The following is an 11776-nucleotide window of genomic DNA, read 5'->3' as shown; positions in this document are numbered from 1 at the left end:
TGCGCAAATTTAAAAAAAAACAAGTTTAAACATTCAAATTACTACAACGGTTTACAATACAATATCGTCATTAAATATGTCAACCGCAATCTTCTTTCTAAAGTACTCGACATGACTAGCGTTAAACTCCAATCCAAGCCCGAACATTAAATACATCGTAACCATCAATACAAAAACACCGCAATCGCCAGTTCCGGGCTCCTGTTGTGGCGCGCTCCTAACTGCGATAACTTTCCAGGGGTCGGCACTCCGCAACTCAGGTCGGATGTTGTAGAACCCAACATATTCCAACCATCGAGGGAAGATAACTTCAAGTGGCTTGAATTTCAACCTATATCTTTTGTCGTCGCGGCATGTGAGTAATGAGTCATAAATCCAGACTTTGTTTTTCCGAAAGTCTACTCGTGCCAGTACCCAATGCTCGCCGTCCAAGTTAACAGGGATGAGTAACTGTATATAAAAATTAAAAAACATGTTGGTTATATATGAAATTGAAAAACAACTAAGAAAAATTGACAACTTGTATATAAATTGCAGCAAAATACATACCATATCGACATCCGTCATTGATTTGGACATTGTGTGCTGTCGCCCACAAAGATAACTATTCACGCGATCGTCGAATACTAATGAATCGACCGCACAATCCCCGTTGTTCCATAACTGATTCAGGAACACCTAGTACATAGATAACCAAGAAATGCATACATTAACAGAACTTAAAGGCAATAATGAAAAACAAAATTAAATAGTATTTATACGATTTGTATGCACGTTACCCAAAAAAATGTGTCAGTATGTGTGACACGTTGGAGTAAGGCATTTGGGTACTGCCGTTGTTTCTCGCTAATCAAGCGGAGATACTCGTGAATATGCTGTAGAGAAACAGAAATATTACGATTTAAAAAAAAATTAAACACAAATCCACAACAGTATACATCACGACGAAAATATAAATACCTCATCGCCTAGCCATCCCATCGAAGCTGTCCCCAAGATTATTTGAAAGAATGACCGCGGGTGCTGGACTCTCCGGCAGACTCTGCTATCACCAGTGAACCATCGATCAAACTCAGCAAACATACTAGAGTCCTCCAACCCTCTCAGTGGATTTATATCCACTGTCGTACTCATGTCAATCGCATGCTCCAAGATTTGGGGTCGAGGCAAAGGGCGGACGTTCTGTCTTCGCCTGACTGGAGGAATCATGTAAGGACTGTTATAAACATACGACGGTATGTACGCGCGGCCGAACTTACTAACGCCGGGAGGCACATCCGAGAACACCTGCACGCTCTCCCCACTAACATCCCCGTAGAAACTATACAATGACGTGGGCGTAGACAAATTTTCATTGCCCACGTTAGTATACACTCCATAGTCATCCGGGGCCTGTCCATTCGCCGAGAAGAACATATTAAACAACTATCAAATTAAAAGTTAAACGCACATAATTATTAAATAAAAATTTGCTCACCGCATACGAGCGTGCAGTGGGAGAATCCTTATTTGGACGTTTAGAAAATGTGTCGATGAAGCCAACAACGGTTTCTTTAAAATCTTTTAATTCTGACTTTATTTCGTAAACGTTACGATCAATCTTATCCAGCCGTCGTTGTATGTAATCTTGAAACTGCTTTGTCCTCGACTATTACAAAAGAAAAAACAGAAAACTTTAGAATAACAAAAAAAAAAATAATTTATAAAGAAACAATATCGTATATTATTTATAACCTCAGATTCCCGTGCGTCATCAGAGTTGTCTGTTTGCTGCTGGTGGTCATCATCAGCCTCATAAGTGTCATGACGCTGCTGGTGGTCATCAACAGCCTCATAAGTGTCATGACGCTGCTGGTGGTCATCAACAGCCACCTCATCCTCATAAGTGTCATGACGCTGCTCTGGTATTGGGTTTGGTTTGTCGTCATGATCGTCATGCTCGTCTGATTGCCTTGTAACCGACGGCATCGCGTTGATTGAGTGTTGGTGCTGTATAAAGTATCATTTATAATTATTAAATGAAAAGTAAAAAATTTCGATTAAAAAATTTTTAGTACTTAGAGTATACCAACCTTAAGAACCCAGCCTGGAATGCTTGGCAAGTAATCCTTCACAGAGACCCAATAATTTCTGCTACTCTCCTTTGAATTTGGCTCAAGAGTTTGTAAAACGTCCCCCTGCAATAAATTAAATTGAAAATTTTAAGTAAGTATACATAACTTAAATTTAGTAAAGTTAAAAAAATAAGTAATACATATTACTTACAAGACGAGATTCGTCGTTGAAGAACGAATAAACCTCGGCAAAATTGATTCTCGAAGACGCCATGGGCTTCCATTGCAAAATGCGGGGAATCTTATTCTTCGTTTTGACGACCCATGTTGATGGCAACCCTCCGATTGCTTCGTAAATCCAAGCCTACAACAACCAAATTAAAAAATCAAATAAAACAACATATCAAATATTTAATACTATAAAACTTATTAATAAACAAAAACAAATACGCACCTGAACCCCAGACGTAAAGCCATAAAGATTGTATTTTTCAATGTTATGATCTGGATTTTTCGACCGAGTCTTCTGAAATTTCTGGTCTTTCTCGAACAGTGCATTGTCAAGACTCTCGTAAATCATTTCCCACGACAACAGACCCCATGGACGCTTTCGGAAGTACTGTATATCATCAACTTGGTCAAGCCAATCGAAATTGATTTGACAGTGATTTTTTCTTGCATTTAGTACTCGGTCCGCAAAATAAAACAGCGCAATCTTTAATGCGTCCATATCGTCCAATTCCTCGAATTTCAACTCATTAAATATTGCATCGAATTCCTTCACATTAATCTTACGATGAACTCCACCAAAATACGTACTCCGTAGCCTCTGCTCCATTTGATCATTTTTTTGATTGGTATCAACACCAAATGAAAGTCCAGTAACCAAGCACCATTCGACAATTGACAAGCGAATCAAATGCTCACCAATTTGAAACCATAACTGATCCTCACGGCTATCTTCTTCATGGGCCACTTGCCTCAGCAAAAGATTGTGCACAATTACCCCACTAAATGGAAAACTTCGACACTCCAAGAAATGCCCAAATATATCCTTTTTGAACATAGTCAACTGCCGCTTTGTTAATTTTTCCTCGATGGCTTTTATGACCGAAGATAACTTACACATGCTCGAAATTCGACCAGGAAAGTGATCGGCATAACTAAAATACATCTTGCCTACATCAATATCCGGTGATTCTGATTTTGCCATGTATCTGTAATATTTATAAATTTATTACATTACGTTTACAGAAAAAAAAAATAATCGGAAAAAAAAACACTATAATAAACACTATAATTTTTAAGTGCGACATGCGCGCCTGTCGCACCAACAAATTGGTGCGACTGTCGCACCAACAAATTGGTGCGACAGCGCGCGCCTGTCGCACCAAAGCTGGTGCGACATGCGCGCCTGTCGCACCAACAAATTGGTGCGACAGCGCGCGCCTGTCGCACCAAAGCTGGTGCGACAGGCGCCTGTCGCACCAACAAATTGGTGCGACAGCGCGCGCCTGTCGCACCAAAGCTGGTGCGACAGGCGCGCGGGCGCGCGCTCTCGCACCAGATTTGGTGCGACAGTGGGCCGCGCATCGGCGCGCGCTGCTGCCCAGCGATGGGCGCGCGCGCGCGCCGTACCCCCCTCCCTCTCCATCCCCAAAATTAAGCCACATCAAAATCAAAAAACAATACTCCCAAACACCATCAACCACCACAAACACCACCACCATTATCACCACCACCATTATTCTCAAGCTATAACTATTATTATTCTAAAATCTCATTTTAAATTAATGAAAATAAGAAAAATTACTAACCTAGGTTTTGTTGAAGGTTGTAGATCGGATGCCGGTGAGAGATGGAGCCGCCGCCGACGAGGGTTGATGTCGCCGCCGATGATGGGAGTTGGATCGGTTTGGGAGAGATGAGAAAAAGGGAGTGTTGGGGGAGAGATGAGGGAGGGGTGTTTTGGTCTCAAAAGTTGTTTAATGGCTAATGTTGATAGAAATATTTTTGGGGGGTTAAGATGAAAAAAATGAAAATTTTAATGGTTATTATTGAAAATTTCCCAAACTGTTTTAAATTAATAAAAAGAAAAATGTTAAGTAGAGTAAGGGGCTCGCATTATTTTAGCAGTGGGGGACATATATGTATTAATTAATTAATTAATCGATTAATTTCTTATGCGTATCTCATTCTTAGCTGTCGAAATAAATTTTAGTTTCTTTTATTTAGCTGTACGGTTACATATGTGTAATATTTCTCTTCATCAGACTTCGGCAAAAATTGTTAATTGACCAAGTAAATTGTTAACAACAATGATAACAAATATCAATTGACCAAGTAAATTAAACCCACCACAATTTATCAAAACTCAAAAGCATTTTATTACATAATCTTCGTACATGTACATCGTCATCAGATCCTATAACAACAAAAAACAGAAAATCAAAAGAAAACAAGAACATGCCACACAATAAAGCCAATAAAATATCAAAAATGAAAAAGCAAACGAAGCCAAGCATTTGCCCCAAAAAAAATAAAAAACAAAAAACAAACGAAGCTACGTACATTTCGATTTTTGTGGCCTTAACTTAATATCTTCACCAGAACTCATCAGCAATGACGTTATAATGTTCTTTTAATGCCTATTGTAAAGTGGTTTTTGAGTGCTAATTAAACACACGAGGGCTTGACCATATTACAAAATTAATTATAATCTTCAATTGCTATTAGTATGAATTTATAAATACAATTTCATCAGTTACTGAATATTTGAATTCACCAACTGCAATGGATCTTCATATTAACACATCAATATGACAGAAAAGAGAATATCTTCATGAATTGGAGTGGGATAAATTTTTTTTCCTCTTAAAAGTTAAAATGCATAATAAAGGCCAAAGAAAAGACTTTTTTTCTTTTTTAATTTTCATTAACAATAAACCAGGCGTGTTATTGGCTATATATATATATAGTTACAAAAGCACTTTATTACATAATCTTCGTACATATAAACCATCATCAAATCCGATAACAACAAAAACAGAAAATCAAAGGAGAAAGCGAATAGAATTTTAAAAGCAAAATAAGCAAAACGTTAGCCCCAAAAAAATTAAAAACAAAAAGCTAACTGAGCAAAGCATCGTCACTAGAAGAATTAGTTTTAAGCTTTAGTGGGCTTAATTAATTTTAAGCTTCAGCTGCCTTAATATATTCACCAAAAGGATTACCAGCTGCGTCATCAGCATTAATAATACGAGTTAATAAGCTTAAGCTGCCTCTTCCCTCAGCAATAATGTTAAAATGTTTTTTTAATGGCGTTGCAAAGTGGTTTTTGGTTGCTAATTATAAGCAGATGAAGGCTGGACTGTATCACACAATTATTTATACTCTCTAATTTAATGCACTTTAAGCAACTTCTTGAATTAGTCGTTTCTACCTTCGCTATTAGTATTTATAAATACAATTTAGTAGTTATTGAACGTTTGGATTCGTCAAAATTGTTGCAATTATAATGAATCTTCGCATTAACACATTAATATCACAGAAGAGGATGAATTACGAGTGGGACAACTTTTTTTTCCCCTTCAAATGCATAATAAATGCCAAATAAAAAGACTTTTTCTAAAAAATATTTTTATTAACAATAAACGAATCGTATTAATTCTTATATGCTGTAGGATTAGGATTTATAAAAAGCACTTTATGTCAATACATGCAAGTCATCCTCAAAAACCCATCAAAATACATTAAACAGAGAATCCAAAGAGAAACATCTCACAACAAAACCAAGAACAGATCATAAATAAATAGCACATCAAGCAAAGCAATCACTTCTTTCTTTAATCAATTACATTTGAGCCTTGGTAGCCTTAATATCTTCATCGGAAGAATTACCAGACTCTTCATGAATGTTAATAACCTTAGGCTGCCTCTTCTTCTCCTCAGCAAGCTTTGGTACTGTGACCCTCAGAATCCCATTTACCATGTGAGCTTTAATATGACCCAAGTCAGCACTCATATGCATCCTAAACTGCCTCCAAAACTTGCCAAATGTCCTCTCAGCTCTGTGCCATTTCTCTCTTTCAACTCCCTCCTTATAATAATCATTACTCTTCCTCTCCCCACTCACTCTCAGTACTCTGCTCTCTTCAACTTCAATTTTCACATTATCTTTCTTCATCCCTGGAATGTCAAGCATAATCACGTGAGCTGTTGGTGTCTCCATCCAGTCTACTCTCGCCAGGGCTAGAGTTTGATGATGATCAGCTCCTTTTGCGATTGTTAAAGGGGTTTGTTCAAGAACCCTGAAAGGCTCTTCCGTCATTGGGAACATCATGTCAAAGAAAGGTGATTGTGTGTACGGCATCAGAGCGTTTGCTTGTGACGCCATGTTCATCAATGTTGTCGCCGTAACAAGAAACAACATTGTCATTGCAAGAATTCTTGGTTTTGCCATCTGGGTAGCTAGCTCGCTTTTTGAGAGTGTTTGTTTGTGTGAAGATAGCTCATTGTACAGAAGTGAAGAAGAAGAGTCAGCGTGTCAAGTTATCAGCTGTCATTAGTGCCACATCAGAAGGTCCACGTCAGCAGAAGTTACCAGCCTAACTAACCTCACAATGCATACTCTGTGTTCTGTTATTGATTAGCTGAGTGAGCTTGTGATTAATAATCAGTTAGTAAGCAATTAGTTAGTAAGTGTAGCATGTATAAATAGCTGCACGTTTCGTGTTTGTTTCTAAGTACAAAATATCAATTCATTAATGAAATAAAGAATTTTCCTCTGCATTTTCTCAGCTGCCAAACAGCAGCATTTATTCAGTTTTACAATTTCTTCATGGTATCAGAGCCAATCATGGCAATTACAAACAATCAAAATACAGTAGCTACAAATTAGACAACCTTTTCTTTCATCACACCAATCAAATTGGATAGATCTAATTACATGCTCTGGAAAAATCAAGTCCTGGCCTCCATTAGAGGAAATCGACTTGAAGGATACATCAATGGAGAACGGATTGCACCAAACCGATTCATAGCATCATCAAGCTTTACTGAAACAACTACTGGCTCTTCTCAACAGATCGAGAATCCTGAATACACAATCTGGAGATCTCAAGATCAAACATTACTCAGCTGGCTTCTTAGCTCAATAACTGAAGGTATTCTCAGTTTAGTTCACTCATGCACTACTTCATTCGATATATGGAAAACACTAGAGAAAAGGTTTGGTGTACAATCTGAGGCTAGAGTTCTTCAACTTAAGTATGAGATGAGTGTCTTAAGAAAAGATTCACTAAGTATTGAAGAATATTGCTTAAAAATGAAACAAGTTACAGACAAATTAGCATGTGCTGGTAGTCCTGTATCAGATAGAGATATGTTGCAGCAAATTCTCAATGGTCTAGGAGCTGGCTATTTGGATTTAGCTACTTTTATCACAGCAAGCAAATTGGATTATGATGATGCTTATGCCTTATTACTTACTCATGAGGCCAGACTTGAACAAAATCAAAGTGAAAAGCACATGATTAATGTAAACTATGCTAATATGTCTAACTGGAATAATAATAGTATGATGAATGCATACTATGCTCAAATAAGAGGTCAAGCTAGGAAAGGAGGATATACAGAAGGTGTCCAAGGTAATTATAATGGTCACTCAGGTAGTAGAAATGGTATGTTTAATGGTAGAGGAATGTTTTTGAATTCTCATCCAAGGGGTTTTCCTGCTGGAACTGGTCATTTTGGTAATCAAGGAAGAAATCAAATGATGATGAGAAGCAATAGATTTGGTTCTTCTGGAAGAGGCTCTTTTGGCAGTACTGGTTTCAATGGTACTGGAAATTTACCCCCTTTTGAGTCACACGTATCCAACAGCGATGATTCTATGAATACATGTCAGATTTGCTTCAAAGTAGGACATACTGCTGTTGAATGCTGGCATAGATTTGAAGAGAATTACATACCTCAGCCACCAAGGCAATTTCAGAGAGGAAAAGGTTCAAAGTCTGCCTACATAGCAAATTATGAACCTGCATACATACCTTACTATCCAACAAATGATGATCCATGGCCTGTCAACAATAATGGATTACACATGTCATAGTCTGGATATCCTTGTGCATCTGACAATTCTGGTATGCCCTGGGTTGGAACTGCTTCTGCTGCATATTGTGAAGGACCTGCAGATGAAGGTTGGTACCTGGACAGTGGTGCCACTCATCATCTGACAAACAACATGGGAAATCTGACCATCAGAGATGAGTTTAGAGGTAATGATAAGCTCATTATTGGCAATGGTGAAGGTTTGTCAATAACTCATATTGGTGACTCTTATTTTTCATTCAAGAATTCAAAATCTCAACCTACATATTCACATATTGCACTTAAAGATATCTTGCTTGTTCCCTCTATCACCAAGAACCTAATAAGTATTTCAAAACTTACCACTGACAATAACATTTCTGTTGAATTTCTTGGATCATTTTGTGTTGTGAAGGATTTGCTGAAGGGACAAGTTCTAATGCAGGGCATTGCTGAGAAAGGGTTGTATAAACTGCTGGTCAAACCTATGTCTTCTACCAAGAATTTTCAGTCATCTCCCCTGTCTCATAGTCAAGCTAATAAACCTCTGTCAATGTTATCATGCTGTCATCTTGCTTCTCATATGCCATCTGTAAAGTACATAAATAATTCAAACAATTGTTTACAGAATGGTTTTGATGTATGTTCTGATAAACCTAATAAAATAGCTCTTCTACACAGAAGATTTGGCCACCCAAACTCTCAAAGCTTATTGCATTTACTTAAACTCCATCATGCTGATTAGTTTTCTCTGAATATGGTTAAACAAGCAACACAACATTTCTGTGAAGCATGTCAGTTGGGTAAGATACACAAGTTGCATTTCCCAGTTACAGAAATCAAAACCAAATCAGCTCTTGAGCTTATACACACTGATCTTTGGGGTCCCTCACCAGTTATTTCAAGAGAAGGTTTTAGATATTATATTAGTTTTGTTGATGATTTCACTAGATATACTTGGATTTACCCATTGAAATTGAAATTAGAAGCTTTAGAGGTTTTTAAGCTATACAAGTTACAAGTTGAAAACCAATTCCAAACAACCATTAAGATACTGCAATCTGACTGGGGGGGAGAATACAGATCATTCACTGAATTTTTAAATCAGTGTGGCATTTTATTTAGGCACTCTTGTCCTCATACTCATCATCAAAATGGCTTAGTTGAGAGAAAACACAGACAAGTAGTAGAATTGGGTCTTACATTGTTAGCTCAAGCCAAACTTCTTTTGCATTTCTGGTGGGATTCTTTCCATGCTTCAGTTTATCATATCAATAGGTTACCAACTTCAGCTCTTAAAATGTTGACACCATATGAAAAACTTTTCAAACATAAAGCTGATTATAAGATGTTGAAATGTTTTGGTTGTGTTTGCTATCCATATTTGAGAGATTACAATAAGCATAAATTTGATTTTCACACAAGTAAATGCATATTCATTGGTTATAGCCCTGCTCACAAAGGATATAAATGCCTTCATCATTCTAGTCGTGTATACATAGCAAGGCATGTCATATTTGATGAAAATGCATTCCCTTTTTCTTCAGATCCTGTTTTCAATTCTGAGAACAAAACACAATCAATATCCAGCTCTACTTTGTCCCCTCATCAAGTTTTCCATTTATCCAATCTACCTGTTGTGTCAAATCCTTGTAACAGCAGTTTTGAATCCTGCTCTCCAGCATGTTCCAGCAGCACAGAACTGTTCCCATCAGCAGATCATCAACAAGCAAATGAAGTTACACAATGTCAAACACCAAATCTCAATCCTGCTCTTGAACCTGTTCATGATCTAGACTCACCAAACATAATAGATCCTACTCAAATTCCATTACCATCTCAGTCCCAAATAACCTCAAACAATATTCAACCTGTTCAGAACAATCACCCCATGACCACAAGAGGAAAAACATGTATTTTTAAGCCAAAAATGTATACTGCAGTGTTAGTTCACAAAGAGCCAGATTCAATTGATGAAGCTTTGCAAGACACAAATTGGTTTATAGCTATGAAAAATGAGTATGATGCACTAATTGAAAATAGAACTTGGTCTCTAGTACCAAGAATAGAAAATCAGAAAGTTGTTGGGAATAAGTGGGTGTATAGAATAAAGTATAACACTGATGGCAGTGTAGCTAAGTATAAAGCTCGATTGGTGGCAAAAGGGTTTCAACAGATTGAAGGAGTGAATTATTTTGATACTTTTAGTCCAGTGGTAAAGCCAGCAACAGTGAGAGTAGTTCTTAGTCTTGCAGTGATGAATCAGTGGATAGTTAGACAGGTGGATGTCAACAATGCATTCTTGAATGGTGAATTGTCAGAGGAAGTGTTTATGCAGCAACCTGAAGGCTTTGTTGATAAGAGTAAATCTAACTATGTTTGCAGATTACACAAAGCTTTATATGGTCTTAAGCAAGCTCCTAGAGCCTGGTTTGAAAAGCTCAGGGGATGTCTTCTTCAATGGGGTTTCAGAAATTTAAAATCTGATTCTTCCTTATTCTTAAGAAAAACTAAAGTGTTATTCATTATGGTATTGATATATGTTGATGACATATTAGTTACTGGACCTAACAGTGAAGAATTGGACAGATTCATTCAACAGTTTAATATTGTTTTTGCATTGAAAGATCTAGGAAGATTGTCCTATTTCCTTGGTATAGAAGTGTTGTATGGTCAGGATTGCATTTATTTGTCTCAGAAGAAGTATATCAGAGATTTGCTTGCTAAAGTAGACATGCTTGAGTGTAAAGGAGTGATAACACCAATGTGCAGTGGCAAGGACTCAAAGTTGCAGAAGATAGTTAAAGGAGAATTGGGTTACTATGTTGAAGATGCAACTCATTATATAAGCATTGTAGGTAGTCTCCAGTATCTGATCTTGACAAGACCAGAAATTGCTTATTCTGTTCATAAGTTAAGCCAATATGTTTCTGCACCAACTATGCAACATCTCATGGCTTGCAAAAGGGTTCTTAAATATCTGAAGGAGACACAGGATTATGGCTTAAAGTTTGTAAAGGATGGTGATTTGAAAATTACTGCATTCATTGATGCAGATTAGGGAAGTGACTTGGATGATAGGAAGTCGATTGGAGCTTACTGTGTGTATCTTGGAAACAATCTGATTTCATGGTCTTTAAAGAAGCAAACAGTAGTCACTAAGTCTTCAGCCTGAGAGTGAATATAGAGCACTTGCTTCAGCTGCTTCAGAGATAGCTTGGTTGAAGTCATTGTTTCTGGAAATGGAAGTATGCTGTGTAGAGAGACCAACAATATGGTGTGATAATATAAGTGCAACAGAACTAGCAAAGAATCCTGTGTTCCATTCAAGAACCAAACACATTGAGATTGATGTTCATTTAATCGAGACAAAGTGTTAGCTGGTGATCTCAAAATCTGTTATGTGCCAAGTGAAGATCAGATTGCAGATATCTTAACCAAGCCTTTATCTTCTCCTCAATTCAATTATTTAAGGGACAAACTCAATGTCTTTTCATGTCCTTTGAGTTTAAGGGGGGCTGTGAAGATAGCTCATTGTGCAGAAGTGAAGAAGAAGAGTCAGCGTGTCAAGTTATCAGCTGTCATTAGTGCCACGTCAGAAGGTCCACGTCAGCAGAAATTACCAGCCTAAC

At 37.4% G+C, this 11776-nt stretch overlaps 2 protein-coding genes across 2 annotated transcripts in view; one reads left to right on the top strand and one right to left on the bottom strand.

Moving 5' to 3' along the window:
- The window catches only part of LOC107176807 (putative disease resistance RPP13-like protein 1), a 35050-nt gene that overhangs the window by 8308 nt on the left and 14966 nt on the right, over positions 1-11776 (top strand).
- LOC127902339 (22.7 kDa class IV heat shock protein-like) lies at positions 5876-6486 on the bottom strand. Its single transcript, XM_052441245.1, has one exon. It carries the CDS (start codon positions 6484-6486, stop codon positions 5908-5910), a length of 579 nt encoding a protein of 192 aa, XP_052297205.1. The 3' UTR covers positions 5876-5907.

Source organism: Citrus sinensis, chromosome 5, assembly GCF_022201045.2.
Source record: "Citrus sinensis cultivar Valencia sweet orange chromosome 5, DVS_A1.0, whole genome shotgun sequence".
Lineage (NCBI taxonomy): Eukaryota > Viridiplantae > Streptophyta > Magnoliopsida > Sapindales > Rutaceae > Citrus > Citrus sinensis.
The sequence above is the reverse complement of the archived record's forward strand: the minus strand, read 5'-3'. Positions and strand labels throughout refer to the sequence as shown.

Coding starts and splice junctions, on each gene's coding strand:
- LOC127902339 (XM_052441245.1), bottom strand. CDS start 6,486: ATGTTGTTTCTTGTTACGGCGACAACATTGATGAACATGGCGTCACAA.